This window comes from Lynx canadensis, chromosome B1, assembly GCF_007474595.2.
Source record: "Lynx canadensis isolate LIC74 chromosome B1, mLynCan4.pri.v2, whole genome shotgun sequence".
Classification (NCBI taxonomy): domain Eukaryota; kingdom Metazoa; phylum Chordata; class Mammalia; order Carnivora; family Felidae; genus Lynx; species Lynx canadensis.
In genome coordinates this window covers 161,662,293-161,679,356 of record NC_044306.2, presented here as the reverse complement: position 1 = coordinate 161,679,356, position 17,064 = coordinate 161,662,293, and the positions used below count along the sequence as shown (strand labels likewise).

The 17,064-nt window shown below is 36.8% G+C and overlaps 1 protein-coding gene across 3 annotated transcripts in view; it reads right to left on the bottom strand.

Annotated features, from left to right (window-relative positions):
- CLOCK (clock circadian regulator) overlaps window positions 1-17,064 on the bottom strand; it is a 132,971-nt gene that overhangs the window by 25,641 nt on the left and 90,266 nt on the right. For all 3 annotated transcript variants that reach the window (XM_030313846.2, XM_030313848.1, XM_030313847.2), the window contains exons 12-18: window positions 15,180-15,262; window positions 14,869-14,975; window positions 12,724-12,871; window positions 12,087-12,162; window positions 5,718-5,859; window positions 3,230-3,330; window positions 2,441-2,530 (exon numbers count right to left, since the gene is read on the bottom strand). In XM_030313846.2, coding sequence (XP_030169706.1) covers window positions 2,441-2,530; window positions 3,230-3,330; window positions 5,718-5,859; window positions 12,087-12,162; window positions 12,724-12,871; window positions 14,869-14,975; window positions 15,180-15,262 — 747 coding nt within the window. The remainder of the gene's footprint in view (window positions 1-2,440; window positions 2,531-3,229; window positions 3,331-5,717; window positions 5,860-12,086; window positions 12,163-12,723; window positions 12,872-14,868; window positions 14,976-15,179; window positions 15,263-17,064) is intronic.

The window sequence follows — 17,064 nt, the reverse complement described above, 5'->3', positions numbered from 1 at the left end:
GCTTTTAAAGACTAAGCAATTATGAATGAATAAGTGCGGACATGAATGAAAACACAGTTATTCTACTTCCAGGAGTTTCAATTTTATTTCACTATGTTTTACTTGAGTCATAAGCAGCTTTTATTTACTACTGCTTGACATTTAGCCACACTTAGTGATTCATCACTTAAGTCTATACAGGCTCATTTAACTATTTCTATGAATATTTAGCACAGGATATAGTATACCAAAAAGAATTTCAATTTATTGGAAATGTGCCTTAATCTTAAAATAGCCTCCCATAGTGAACTGCATCTAAAAGTGAGAAATGCTCTCCCAAAAGCTTTTTTTCTTTATCTTCAGAAGTTTGTACTGATACTGAATACTACTTTTCAGAAAGCATACAACTCAGACTTCTAAAGTTGACAATAATCAATCATATCTTACATTAGATTACACTAGGTATGAGAAAACATTACAAATTTGTACTTGAGCTCTGCCTCTTAAAAATATTATTCAAAATGTTGTATTTATGTCATACAAATATATTTTATCCTAACAAAAGTTATTTATACCTTTGAATAAACTTTACATTGACATTACTTAAAGGATTTCTATTAAATGCAAATAAGATATAAACAGAAGGCAGAATAACAGGAAAAAAAAAATCTCAGAACTAAGAGGCAAAGTGGCTTTATCACTCAACAAAATATGAGGTCTGGGGGCGCCTGGGTGGCGCAGTCGGTTAAGCGTCCGACTTCAGCCAGGTCACGATCTCGCGGTCCGCGAGTTCGAGCCCCGCGTCGGGCTCTGGGCTGATGGCTCAGAGCCTGGAGCCTGTTTCCGATTCTGTGTCTCCCTCTCTCTCTACCCCTCCCCCGTTCATGCTCTGTCTCTCTCTGTCTCAAAAATAAATAAACATTAAAAAAATTTAAAAAAAAAAAAAAAAAAAAAAAAAAAAAAAAAAAATATGAGGTCTGGATAGTTATGAACATTTTTGACATAGCAGGTATTATTAAATTTCATGAAAATATCCCTTTAAAATGTTAAGAAATAGTCATCCAGTATCTTGAGATTAGTGAACTAATAATATTGAAAGTATGCCTAAAGATTTACATAAAAAATCTGTTAACCTTCAGAATAAAAAGCATTGAGGACTCGATGATGAAAACTACTGTAACTACAGATAATATTTAAGCACCTTATATAATCATGTTACAGGAAGTCAAGGTTATGGTGTTTAGATAATTTACAACATTGTCAATATACTTGTACAGGTGTCATATAATGGCTAAAATGATATATAGTATAATTTAGATAAAAAACCATGTAAGATAAAGGTATTTTTAGAAAAATGTTTTTTACCTATTCTTAACTATCATTATTTGAAATACTGTTAAGTCAAGGTATATTTAACACCAAACAAAACAGTTTGGATTATTTTTACCACTATCTAGTATTTTTAATGTGTTTGAAGCACTGAATGAATAGAGAGTCATAAATTACAAGTTAGGAATTTCTAATCAAAAGTAATTTAGTGTCAATTTTATAATACCTATTCTTTTGTCTCCTTGCTAATTTCTGTATGTAGGTCTCCTTCAGGACTGAGCCCAAGCAACAATTCTTCCAGAAAGTTTTCATTCACTTCCTCAGGCTGCATTAGGGGTCCATCTAATGTGCTCATATATCAGCCTATATACCTTGGGCACAGACTATACAATATTGCACTGTAGTTATCTGTCATTCCTTCTAGATGTAATAAAATCTTACAGTACATATATTAATATTGCGAGCACCTGCAATATCTCAAGAACTCAAAAAATGCCCTGTGTATGAATGAATATATGAATAAAATTACTTAATTCTTCCACTATCCATAGGAAGAACAAAATGAACAGCTATATTTCATCTTTAATATCATTCTATTTCTATCTGTAGTGTCTCTCAGTGGAGTATTATAGCATACTAGGCAGGATAATTCTTTGTTGTACAAAACTGTCATGCATCTTTTTTTTTTAAATTTTTTTTTTAATGTTTATTTATTTTTGAGACAGAGAGAGACAGAGCATGAACGGGGGAGGGTCAGAGAGAGAGGGAGACACAGAATCCGAAACAGGCTCCAGGCTCTGAGCAGTCAGCACAGAGCCCGACGCGGGGCCTGAACCCACAGACCGCAAGATCATGACCTGAGCCGAAGTCGGACGCTTAACCGACTGAGCCACCCAGGCGCCCCTGTCATGCATCTTTCAAGACAAATAGCATCCCTGGTCCTTGCCTATGAAGGGCCAGGGGTACCTAATAATCACTGACAATCAAAAATATCCCCCAGACATTATAAATGGCCACACATGAGATTCACTGCACTAAAAGTATGTATTTTTAAAAATCTCTATTACCTTAAAAACCATTTATCATTTTAAAATACTCAACTGTTTCAAACAAACAAACAAACAAAAAATACCTGGGACATGCCTTGTGGAATTGGTAAATTTGCAGCTTGAGACATCACTGGTTGTGTTAATGACTGACCAACAGACTGGGAATTTATGGACTAGGAGCAAAATAAAAAATAATGAGTGACAATTATACCCATCCATAAGTAGTTTCACCAGAAATACCATTTCACCAGAAATGGTATCTTTATAAGAGAATTACACTTTGCCTCATGCATTTTTAGCTGAATGCAGGCATGCATGTTTCCCCCTCTACACTGGACATGTCTATTCCCTATTTATCCTTGTATCTTGTAAAGGCATCTGCCACATTACCTTGCATGGGCTCTCAGTAAAAGTTAAAAGACAGAACTGAAAGTGACTGGTATTAGAAATTAAATATAAAATGGCTCTAAATTATTAATTTTTCTTATTTTTTATTTAACTTTGGTGGGAAGAAGAAAGAGAGAGAGAATCCCAAGCAGGATCTGTGTTGACAGCGCAGAGGGGCTCGATCTCACCATCCGTGAGATCACGAGCTGAGCCAAAATCAAGAGTTGGACACTCAAATAACTGAACCACCCAGGTGCCCCAATTAACTTTTATTAATTAAAATAAATATCTAATGTTTTACCTGTAAAATAATCAAAAGCATATGTTTGAGAACTACTTCACAAAAAGGAAAGATCTCGAGTGTTATTTATCAACAGCTGTGTTGGTCTTTATAGAAAGGGATAACAAATTAATGAATTTTAAGGATTTGGATGATTTTTTTCCCTTTTAATAACTCTGTATTCAGAAGAATACTGAAGAGTTACCTGACTACTAAATGATGACCTCCTTGGTGCCATCTTTTCATGAGCTGGTAAATGCGGTCTGGGAGGAGTGCTAGTATCTGTTGGGATCTTTGTTGGTGTTGCTGATGTCAGTCAACAAAAACAAAACAGTGTTAGTACTTTATAAAATAAAATTTCCAAAGATTAATCTCAAAATGGATTTCAGTGAATAAAAATGATCTTTAAGTTATTTTTCTAAATTATTTAATTAAAGTGAAGTCTATGACAATAAGATGGCTCATTTGAATTACTTTTTTCTTAAGGACAAAATAAATATTTGAGACAGGAAAACTTTGAATTTAAAAATGGTTACTACTCCTATAACTCAATAGTAAAAAACCTAATAACTCAATACAAAATGGCTTAAGGACTTGAATATAGACATTTCTCCAAGGAAGATCTACAAATGGCCAACCAGCATATGAAAAAATGGTCAACGTCACTCGTCAGGAAAATGCAAATCAAAACCACAATGAGATACCACTTCATATCAAAAAAAGAAGAAAAAAGTGCTGCCCAGAATGTGGAGAAATTAGAACCCTTGTACACTTAAAATTGGTGGGGATGTGAAATGCTGCAGCCACTGTGGGAAACAGTAATGGAGGTTTCTCCAAAAATTAAAAATAGAACTACCAAATGTGATCCAGCAATTCCACCTCTGGGTATTTATCCAAAAGAACTGAAATCAGAATATCAAAGAGATATTTGCACTCCTATGCTCACTGCAGCACCATTCACAATAGCCAAGATGTGGAAACAATCTAAATGTCTGACAGTTGAATGGAAAAAACAGCATGTGGTAATATACATACAATGGAATACTATTCAACCTTAAAAAAGAATGGAAAAATTTCAAGATATACAACATGGGTGAATCTGGAGGATGTTATGCTAAGTGAAATAAGCCAATGATGTAAAAACAAGTACTGCATGACTCCATCATATGAGGTATCTAAAATAGGCAAATTCATTGAATCAAAGACTAGAACGGTGCTTGCCAAAGGCTGGGGGCATTGAAGCAAATATGGAGTTACTAATCAATAACATCTCCATTTACTACAATGAATAAGCTCTAGAGGTCTGCACTACATTGTACTTATAGTCAACAATAGTGTGTCATATGGTTAAACATTTAAGAAGGTAGATCTCATTTTAAGTATTCTTACTGCAGTAAACTAAAGGTTTACTTTAGGTTGCAAGAAACTGTAGTTTTTGACGTTCAGCAATGCATTCCTAATTTACATTCATCACTATGTTAATGAGTATGTACTGATTTACACTGATTTGCATTTTGTACCTCCCTCCATTAAAAGCATAACACAAAAGTATAATTTCTCTTTTATAAAATGAGAAAAACAGCTACAAAGGAGAAATTTTTTTCCCAAGGTTCCAGAAATTCTATGTTTAACCTCTTTAATGTTCTACCCATGGTGTTAAGTGGTTCCAACAACCTCCTTTTCCTTATAATATATAGTTTTAATACCCTGGGAAATGAAAGGGCTTAACTCTTTTTTTAAAAAAAAATTTTTTTTTTTTCAATGTTTATTTATTTTTGGGACAGAGAGAGACAGAGCATGAACGGGGGAGGGGCAGAGAGAGAGGGAGACACAGAATCGGAAATAGGCTCCAGGCTCTGAGCCATCAGCCCAGAGCCTGACGTGGGGCTCGAACTCACGGACCGCGAGATCGTGACCTGGCTGAAGTCGGATGCTTAACCGACTGCGCCACCCAGGCGCCCCAAAAGGGCTTAACTCTTTAAACAAAAAGAAAAAGGTTACTAATTCAATGATAACTATGCAAGCCTTCATTTAAAACAAGAACTAAAAAAAGCTCTCAAAAAGCAAACTTAAAGAACACTGACAGGTTCTACCAGTAAAAAAGGAATAAACAGTTTTGCTTTATTTTTTGAGGGATGATTAAAAGCAACATAACAATACCAACACTACTCCCTAAATATTTTACAGGCTATTTTATAAATAATTCTTTGTTAAATGTGAGCAGTGTGCCTCTTGCTCACTGGAAAAGTTAACAGAGTTCAGAAATGTAAAACTAATCATTTTTAAGTAGCATTTTATCCATCTTCCTTCCTGCTTTCCCTCTGGAAACCAACCAGTCTGTTCTCTATATTTAAGAGTCTGGTTTTTTGTTTGCCTTTTTCTTTATTCATTTCTTTTGTTTCTTAAATTGGCAAAGGGGATTAAGAGTATACTTACTATGATGAGCACTAAATAATGTATAGAATTGTTAAAACATTATATTGAACACCTGAAGCTAATATAACATGTTAATTATACTTGAATTAAAAAAAATAAACTTAAAAAGAGTGTTTCTAGCTTTTTAACAAACAATACTACAGTAAACTTTTTCACGTAAAAATACTAAAGTAGCATTTGATGAAAAATGCTGACACCAATAACAATTTAGAAGCACTCTCTTGAAAGTAAGTCTGCTTTCAAGCTAGCATACTCACAGGAAGGGTCTGAGACTGCTGTGTGAGATGATTTTCTTGAACTCCGGGAGGAAGCAGAAGGAGTTGGGCTGTGATCAAACCTTTCCAAGGCTTCTTTGAGACTGACTGTGTTTATACGATTATCAGACCCCGAATCTTGGCTCTAAGGAGACAGTAAAATAAATGCTTTCTTGTAGTTCAGTTATCCAAAGTTAGCAATATAACTGGCTACTTTTCCTTCTCCAAATCAGTTTTCACCCACAACAAAGCAAAGGTACCTGTGTAATACTTACCTCTGCAATATTAGGTAAAGAAATAAAAATTGCTGTTCTACAGTCAGAAATTTTTTACTTCATTCTTTATTTATAGAAACAGATGCAACAGAATGATTAAACTCTTTGTTAATTTCTACCATACACAAAAATTAACTGTCATGGATCAAAGACCTAAACATAAGAGCTAAAACTATAAAACTTTTAGAAAAAAAGGAGAAAAGCCTTTATGACAGTGGACTGGGTAACGACTTCTTGGATGTGACACTAAAAGCACAAGCAACAAAAGTGCACCAAAGGACACTACAAACACAGTGGAAAGGCAGCCCATGGGAGGGGAGAAAACATTCACAAACCTGTATCTGATAAGGAATTAACACCCAGAAAATATAAAAGAATCCTACAACTGAATAGCAAACCTCCCCCCAAACAATCCAATTAAAAAACATAGGTCTTACATATATATTTCTCCAAAGAAGATATACAAATGGCCAGTGAACACACTGAAAAAATGCCCAGGGCACCTGATGGCTCAGTCGGCTAAGCATCTGACTCTTGATTTCAGCTCAGGTCATGATCTCAGTTCCTAAGATTGAGCCCCATGTCGGGCTCTGCCCAGCCTTCACTCTCCCTCTCTCTCTGTCCCTCCCCCACTTGTGCATGCACTCTCTCTCCCTCTTTCAAAATAAATTAATTAAAAAGAAAAGTTGCGGGGCGCCTGGGTGGCTCAGTCAGTTAAGCGTCCAACTTCGGCTCAGGTCATGATCTCGCGGTCCGTGGGTTCAAGCCCCGCGTCGGGCTCTGTGCTGACAGCTCAGAGCCTGGAGCCTGTTTCAGATTCTGTGTCTCCCTCTTTCTCCGACCCTCCCCTGTTCATGCTCTCTCTCTGTCTCAAAAATAAATAAATGTTAAAAAAAAAAATTTTTTTTAAATAAAAAGTTGCTCAATGTCACTAACCATTAGGGAAATGCAAATTAAAGCCATGAGATACCACTTCACACCCATGAGGACTATTATTTAAAACAAAAACAAAACAGAAAATCACCAGTGCTGACGAGGATAAATTGGAACCTTTGTACACTGCTGGTGAAAATTTAAAATAGTGAAGCTACTACAGTAAACAGTATGATGGTTCCTCAGAAAATTAAGTAATTACTACATGATCCAGTAGTTCCATTTCTAGGTATATACTCAAAAAAATTGAACAGAGTGACTCAAACAGGTATTTGTACACCCATGTTCATAGCAGCATGATTCACAATAGCCAAAAGATGGATGCAACCCAAGTGTCCATTGCTAGATGAATGGATAAACAAAATGTGTTGTATACATACAATGGAATATTACCCACCATTATCAAAATCTCCTGTATTCTCAACCTCATCTTTGAACATCCATTTGCTTGGCTTGCTCTAACTAAAAGCTAGCTGTCTATAGAAAACACCACTTCCTTGCAGGACTTCTAAGCGGTGGCTATTTTCTCTTTCACAACCTTCAGATCGCTGCTCTGGAGGGGTAGAGAAGTCCTCCTCTTCCTCTTTCCACAATTTTCCCCTTTCCTCCTTTTCCAAAACTCACAGCCAGAATCTCATATTATCATTACATGACTGTCTCTCATTGGTACAGTTATCTACTGACCCTTATGGTCACTCCTCACTAAGTACCTGTATTAAAATTTCTGCTCCTGGCTAAGTCTACCATCAACTTATTCTTAAATCCACGGTTATCAACATCAGTATCAATTCACATGTTCATCATCATGTTTTCGCTCTTCCTTGATGTCTTCTCCCACAAAGATCTTGATTTCCACCTGTCCTCAGTCACTCATTCTTACGGTCATATCTTAGACCTTATCATTACCAATAAGATTAAGCTTATAGGGCTCCTGGGTGGCTCAGTCGGTTAAGCATCTGACTCTTGATTTCCACTCAGGTCACGATCTCACAGTTCGTGGGATCAAGCCCCTGCGGGCTTGCAGTATGGAGCCTGCTTGGGATTCTCTCCCTCCCTCCTTCCCTCCTTCCCCCCTCCCTCCCTCTCTCTCTCTCTATCCCTCTCCCCTCCCCCACCCCTTGCATGCATTATCTCTCAAAATAAATATTAAAAAAAGTATTTTTAATGTTTATTTATTCTTGAGAGAGAGAGAGAGAGAGAGAGAGAGAGAGAGAAAGAGAGAGAGAGCGCACGCGCGCAAATCCAAAGCAGGCCCCAGGCTCTGAGCTGTCAACACAGAGCCCAATGCGGGGCTTGAACTCACAAACCGTGAGATCATGACCTGAGCCGAAGTTGGATGCTTATCTGACTGAGCCACCCAGGCACCTCATAAGTAAGTAGTTTTTAAAAAAAGAATAAACTTTCCATAACCTCAATTTCAAAGATCCTCCTGTTAGACCACTATTTCTTATTCTCTTTAGTATGCCAGCTCCAATAATCCTTTAGTGGAACATAAAATACATTGATTCTACCACATTTTCACACTCTCTCATTTTGTATCTTCTCTCCCCTCTTTACCAAGTTTATAAATTCATGGTTAGTCATCATAACCACACCCTTACAGGTTATCTTCAACTCTCTTGCTCCTATCTCCCTCCACCACACTCCCCTGGAAAAATCCCAATGCTGTTTAAATCCAATTTTTAATCTATTCCACATCTGTTCACTCTCCTACTCTCCTAGAAAACAATTAAAAATTTTTTTTAATGTTTATTTATTTTTGAGAGGGTGAGAAAGACAGCACGCACAAGTAGAGGAGGAATAGATAGAGAGAGGGAGACAGAATCCAAAGCAGGCTCCAGGCTCTGCGCTGTCAGCACATAGCCTGATGTGGGGCTCGAACTCATGAACCTTGAGATCATGAAGCCAAAGTTGGATGTTTAACCGGCTGAGCCACCCAGGTGCCCCTCCTAGAAAGCAACTTAACACTTGCTCGGCTCTTTTCAAACTTCAAACAACTCTTCTCCTAACCTCACTCTTAGCTGGTTATTCTGCTTCCTGTTTCACTGTTGGACATTGCTATAAGCTCCTATTATCATATCAACCTAACTAACAGCATCTGTCCTCATATACTCTGCCTTTCTTTATGTCACTACAGATTAGGGGTCAGCAAATGCTCTCTGTGAGGGCCAGAGAGTCAATATTATAGGCTTTGGGGGCCACGTAGTTTCTGCTGCAACTACTCAACTTGCTGTTGCAGCACAAAAGCAACCATAGGCAGGGGCTCCTGGGTGGCTCAGTCGGTTAAGCGTCCGACTTCAGCTCAGGTCATGATGTCATGGTTGCTGAGTTCAAGCCCCGTGTTGGGCTCTGTAATGACAGTGTAGAGCCTGGAGCCTGCTTCAGATTCTGTATCTCCCTCTCTCTCTGCCCCTCCCCCCTCATGCTTGCTCGCGCACTCTCTCTCTCAAAAATAAACTAACATTAAAAAAAAAAATTAGGGGCGCCTGGGTGACTCAGTCGGTTAAGCATCTGACTTCGGCTCAAGTTATGATCTCATGGTTTGGGCCCTGTGTCGGCTCTGCGCTGACAGCTGGGAACCTGAAGCCTGCTTCGCATCCTGTATCTCCCTCTCTCTCTGCCTCTCCCCCACTCACACTCTCTCTCAAAAATAAACATTAAAAAATTTTAATTAAAAAAAAAGCAAACAGGCAATATATACACAATTGAGTGTAGCTGTGGAATTTGATGATATAATTTTCATGTGTCACAAACACCATTCTTCTTTTGATTTTTTTTTCAATCACTGAGAAACATGTGGAAACCATATTTTTAGCTTGTGAGTGTTATCAAACCAGGCAGAGAATGAGATTTGACCTAAAGATCACAGTCTATCTACTAAACCTCTCTATCATTAAATGATCTTTCCACTAAGCCCAATCTGTCTACTTGTGGCCTGGATCCCATCTTCTCTCCCCTGCTCGAGAACTTTGCTCTAGCATTTTTTTCTCTATCTCTAGCAGTAATTCTCTCTCCATCAGACCATTCTTATCAGTATACGAACATGCTATTATTTCTCCCACCTTAAACATCAAAAACTTCTTTTAAGCCTATTTCTTCCTAATACTCTTCCACTCCTCTCCTTTTTGTAGGAAAACCTTCCCTACTCACTGTCTCTAATTACCCTGTCCCAGGAATTTCTCTTTTAAGCCCACTCTAATCAGGCTTTCACTCATATTGCTATTCCACCCAATCTTTTCTTATTGATCAATGAACACCTGCTGTTAAACTCAGTGCACACTTCTCAGTGCTCACCTAATTTAACCTATTTAAGGTGAATCTGACAAAGCTGACTGTTCACTCCTCATGGGCACACTTTTTCTTGGCTTCTATGAAAACTCAGTTTCTCAGTTTTATTCATACCTGACTGGATATTTCCCTTCAGTCTCCTCTGTGACTGATTCTTCCTTGTTTCTTTCATATCTTAATGATGCAATGCCCCAGTGCTTAGCCCTTGGGTGGGTGTGTGTGTGTGTGTGTGTCTCGCCATTCATTCACCTGGTGATCATATTTGGATTCGTGACCTTAAAACCTATCTACACATTAAAGTTTCTCAAAAATCTATGTCAAGTGGACCTCTTCCCTAACTCCAGGAGGACTGTGGTGGTTAAGAGTAAATACAGTAGGAAAGTACACATATGTGAAGTATACTTGGAAGTAGGGCTAGTTGAATTTACTAGGATTGGACACTGGCATGAGAGAAAAAGAAGAAAGGAGGAACAATCTCTGTATTACTTTTAGTTTCTATAAATTCAAGGTACCCTAGATTTAAGCACTTTTCTCAGAAAATGTGTTTTATAAAATATATTGGATCTTTTTCTTCTAAGCATACAAAGCCTCTTTGAAAAAACTCTTTCACATGGGATCCATGATTGCAGAAAACTTGTCCGGGTTATTCACTGCTGTATTCTGAGCATCTAGACCCCTATCTAGTACTTTCTGGCACATGGAAAGTACTTAATAAGGTTTGTTGAAAACTGAATAATACTCCCCATAACAACCCTGGCATGCTGCTTATTTAACTCACTTTTTATTCTTGATTCTTTTCATTCCACTATTTTCTACAGGTCAAAAACAACTGTTGTAGGGAACTTCTGACATAGCTCACATTGATTCCTGTCTCCTGGTATTCACCACCTTGTATAATCCCTTCCCTTTAGTACAGGCTGAACCTAGTGATTTACTTCTAATTAATAGAATAGACAAAAATGATGGGATATTACTTCTGTGATTAGGTTACAGAAGACTCTTATCTTGCTGTCGTTCCCTCTCCCTGGATCTCTTACATGCTTTCTTTGATAAAATGGCTACCTAGAAACGAACTAAAGGTGGTCTCGGGCCATTAGCCAGCCAACCAAGGCACTCATCCAACCGCCCATGAGGAACCACATCCTTCCAACAACCACTGAGTGAGCCTGAAAACAGATTCTGCCCCAGCTGAACCTTGAGATGACTGTGGCCCCAACTGACAGGTTGATTATAGCATTGTGAGAAAACCCTGGGCTGACACCTTGATTGCAGCCAAATGACCAATTATGAGCAGAGGGCCCATCTAAACCGTGCCTAGATCTCTGACCCACAGAAACTATGAGATAATAAATGTGTATTATTTTACATCATTAACTTTTATTACATAGCAATAGGTAACTAGTATACTATACTTATATCTGACATAAAGAAAAGAAAAACCAGAATTCAAATTCTGACTATAACTTCCAGTCATATGTCTTTAGGGGAGGCTTCCCCCAAAACCCCCTAAAACCTCAAGTTTCAATATTTTCAAGAAGGGAATATCACCTAAGAGATAAGGATGTCTGAGGAATAAGTGACACTTGGAAATTCATATAAAGAACCTGGCCAGAGCCTTGCACATTGCAGGCAATTAGTAAATGGTTATTTAAATGTGAAATCATACATGTCTCTCACTAAATAGGAGGCCCTTCAAATGTTTTTTAGAAGTATATAAGGTTTTAAAATGTTAAAATTAAAATAAAAAGTAAAATATAATTATAATTCTGTCACAAGTGAGGAAATGAAATATTTGAAAAATAATTTTCCTATAAATTATTCAGTCTTGCCTTTCATTAGGAAGAAATAATTTTTTTTTAAACTGTAAGATACATACTTTGTCAGCAGCTGTCTCAGGAAGAGACTCTTCAATGCCAAGTTCTCGTCGTCTTTCAGCCCTAACTTCTGCATAACTACAAATGGAAAAAAATAGAATTTTAGTTCTTAATCACTCATTTACAATACTGCAGAAGTGCACTGACTGTTACGGGTCTTACTTGTTCACCACGGATTCCAGCCTATTTGCTATGCACTACACAATCCTAGAACACATCTATAGTTTTCTATCTTAATCTAGTTATCTCAGAAGTTTTATATGCTACTGTAAATGATCTCTAACTACACATTACTTGAGAAGAATTAAAAAAAGGAAAAATATGCTTATCTACTCCGGTGTTCCTTTTACATGATTGACTTTGGTATAAAAAAGATAGTTAAAATTTCTGCTTTAAATTGTAACACTTATGTTAAGAATTACATATGCATATATACCTGTATTCTATTTCTACATAATGCCAGTAAGTAAATTTAATAAAATTAATGCTTGTAAGTAAATTTAATAAAATTTTAACGAAAAGACGTATCAAAAATTAGGAAAAAGATCACTGTAGCTCTTAAGTCATGCCTGAAAGTTTCATTGCCAACATCACTATCAGTGTTTCTATAATTCATAAGTTCTATAAAAGAATTATTACCTTACTACGGTGTGAGTACAAACAATAAATTCTGGCCTAGAATTCCACTGATGATAAGTGATATAATAATGAGTCTGAAGCCAAATCCACTGTTGTCCCTTGGTGAGGAATCTATAATAACATGATTTGCCTTTCCCGTACTGCATTACTAAGAAGAAAAGAAAAATATATTTATTGACTCATTATCATTAGTTATGAACCTGGTTTTTAGCCAAACCTAGCATTTACATTTAAATCTACATTCACAATTCAATGGCTTTTCAGTAACATAAATATCAGTTGTAAGAAAATGTTATTCTACAGGGATAGCTTAATGTCCCAAGCAATTAACATATCTTCCACAGTGCCCCACTTAGAGTCAGTTACTACTGATCTCAGATACTTTTCACACACAGTAAATTTCCAAATATTTAAAAATAAAGTGTTCACATATTGACTTCCTCCCACCAACAGAGACTGAAGAGCAATAAGTGACCACATCTGAGTTTTTTCGCACAGGTACAGGTACCCTGGCAGGTACAGCATCTTTGAAGCACTTTATTCAAAACTTTAACCAAAATCAGAATAACTTAATTGTTTCAAGTAACTGACAACAGTATTTCCCAAAACATTCTTTGTAGGTTGTAAGTTCTGAAGCTTTTTAACAGATATTAAGCAAAAAAAGAATTTTGTGGTTAATTTGGGGAATGTTGTTAAATAGTTTTATTTAGTCTTTCTTTTCAAAACTTCTAGTATGCTAATTTATGTCATGATTCTGGGGGTGGGGAGGTAGTAGGGATTGATTATGAAGTGCTTCCCAGTCTTCCTTGACCATAAAATCTATTTTTAAGGGATCAGCATTCAGTGAAACAAACTTCAGGAAATGCCAATCAGGAATCAATCTTTCTCTCTCCATGAGGAAACTGAGGTCTACAAATTAAAAAAAAAAAATTTTTTTTAGATTTACTTATTTTTGACGGAGAGTGACAGAGCACAAGCAGGGGAGGGTCAGAGAGAGAGGGAGACACAGAGTCTGAAGCAGGCTCCAGGCTCCAAGCTGTCAGCACAGAGCCTGACGCGGGGTTCAAACCCACAAACCGCGAGATTATGACCTGAGCCGAAGTCGGACACTTGACTGACTGAGCCACCCAGACGCCCCTGAGGTCTACAAATTTTGAATTGTTTGTCCAAAATTACCCAGCTAGTCAGTAGAAGCGTCAGATCTTTTCAATACATCATAGAGCCTACTGCCCCTATTACTTGGAGTGCATAATGGGTTTTTTGTGCTGAAATTACTTTATTCTGAAATCTCCCATTTAGTTGATTTTGTTATATAACATGCCTTATTTTCATATAGAGGCCTACTAGACCAGCCTAAGACATCATGAAAGAATGTTGAATATCTAATTAAGCTATGGAGGACACTCCAAGAGGTAGGATTTGGGGAGGAGAATCAGAGAAGCAAATAAAACTTACCATTAAAACAAACTTCTGAAACAAAGAATAGCATGTGGTAAAGAGGTAGTAGGTCTAGACTCTAAACCTTTCTCTGCCACCAGTGAATTGTGGGATTGTAAATTATTTAGCCTTCCTGTGTCTCAATTTACTCATGGAGACAATAACAATATCTACTTTCTAGAACTGTGTTGATGAATAATGGAGATAATGTACATAAACTGTTTAGAATAGTGCCAGCCGGGTACAACAAGATGTTAATGTCCCTGCTGCTAATAAGCATAATGGCAGGAAACATTAAGCACTCACTATGGGCTTTCTAAAAGTTTCTTTAAATGTGTACCTAATTCCTAGGCAGACTTATATGCCTGAAATAAAAATATATGAAAGTGTTCTAATATTTTGACATACCATCCCAATTTTACTCTAGATGTAGAATTTAAACACTTCAAAAACAAGGCTTATTAGATGCCATATTATAAACCTGTACTTACTATTATAGATTGAAATATGTAAAACAGGAAGGAACAAGTTTAATTTAAATTTGATCTAGGATTCCTATTGGATTGGGTTATAAAGTGAAATCTTCCAATATTTTTCAAAAATACAAAAATGTTTACAAGTCTGCATTTTACCATCTTCTATTAATACATTAGTTATTTATTAGACTAAAAGCAGTTATTATCACCAGAAATATTAAAATCTACTTACAGTGCTCATGGCATTTTGCCAAGTTTTCTAGGTCATCCACATGATAGTAATCATAGCCTGATGTTCCCAGAACTTCAAATGGCAAATATCCTATTATAGGTGGTGCCCTAAATCACATATAAAACAATCGATAATTATAACTTTTTCCAGAATAAGAAATACCTCAACTAGAAATCAGTTTGGGGGGAAATCTTTACTTTTTGAAAAATGGATAATGGATTTGAACATCTGATTAAGTGTATCCTTGAAACCAATTAATTTCAAGAATTATATGACAATTAGCTTTTTATGGGATTTAAAAATGAAATTACCTGTGATCTAGAAATAGGAACTTCCATTCTAAACTATGTCTGGATGTAAACTCTTCATTAGGTTCTTCAACAGTGCACATTTCCTACAAGTAAATTAATAATTAGAATTTAGAAATACTGTTGTGTCCTTAGAAGAATTTTAAATATTGTCAGCCATAAAAGTCATTATTAAAATTATCAACAACAGCCAAACTATGGAAAGAGCCCAAATGTCCACTGACGAATGGCTAAAGAAGAGGTGGTGTATACACATACACATACACACACACCATGGAATATTATCTGGCCATCAAAAGGAAGGATATCTTGCCATTTGTAATGACATGGATGGAGCTAAAGTGTTATTATGCTAAGCAAATAAGTCACAGAAAGACAAATACCATATGATTTCACTCATAGGTGGAATTTAAGAAACAAAACAGATGAACACAGGGGAGGGGGAAAAAGAGAGGGAAAAAAACATAAGAGACTCTTAAATACAGAGAACAAACAGGGTTGCTGGAGAGGAGGTGGGTGGGTGGGAGGGATGGGCTAAATGGGTGATGGGCATTAAGGAGAGCACGTGTGATGAGCTGTTTATAAGTGATGAATCACTGAATTCTACTCCTGAAATCAATACTGCACTGTATGGTTAACTAACAAGAATTTAAATAAAAATTTGAAGAAAAAAAAGTCATTATTGGATAATTTTTCCCTAAACAATTTTTTTGAGTTTATTTATTGAGAGCGAGCAGGTAAGGAAGGGGCAGAGAGGGAGAGAGAGTCCCAAGCAGACTCTGTGCTGTCAGCATAGAGTCTGATGCAGAGCTTGATCCCATGAACTGTGAGATCATGACCTGAACCGAAATCAAGAGATGGACACTTAACCAACTGAGCCACCCAGCCGCCTCTCCCTGAAATGTTTTAATCACATTTTAATTTTCTGGTACTAAAGAATGTGGCAATAAACATGCAGACTTCTAGGGGAGTATTTCTCACTCAGTATGTTTCTCTATTTACTCACATGCCTATAAACCCTCATTCTAAATTCAGATCTCTGTCTTGAATTATAGCTCTGTATTTTCTGTCTGGATGTCCCCATGCATCACAAACTCATTATGTCCTAAAATGAACTGCCTGACTCCTCATCTCCCACAATTTTGCATCTCAACACTGGAGGCATACCTGTGCTGTGCCATCAGTCTAGAAATCTGATAGTCACAACATACTCTCATTTTCACCTTTTTCCACCTAAGTGGTTGATACTAAATCCTTTCAATTTCACCTTCTAAGTTAAAAAAAAAAAAAATCTGTTTGATCTCATCCATCTTCAGGGTCTTAGACCCTAGACTTGCCATCACTGGCTCACATTATCACCATAGCTTCTCTCCAGACCAGTCTCCCTATTCTTTAACTCATCCTCTATTCTGGCCACAAATACTCTCTAATACTCAAGTATGATTATGACTTCTGCGCTTAAAAACCTTCATAACTTCTCATTCTGTTTCAATAAAGTTTAAATTCTTTAGCATGGAGAAACAATGAAGAAATAAATTTCATTTTTAGACTGCTTACTTTTCTAACCTTGTCTCCCACCATCCCTACCCCCTCCACCTTACTCATACTCAGCAATGCACTCCAAACTCCTCTGTGCCCCTGAATGACCTTCTGTATCACAATATAGTGAATTACAAGCTTGGGCTTTGAGAGAATGGGAATTAGAATCAATCCCAGTTCTACCACGTGATAGCTAGAACTCTGAGCAAGTAACTGAACTTCCCTAAGCCTCAGCTTCCTTATATATAAAATGAGGACTATACTAACATCTATCTTTAAAGTTGTTTTAAGAATTAAATGAGAGAATACATGTAAAATATGCAGCATGTACGAACACTCAACAATTGTT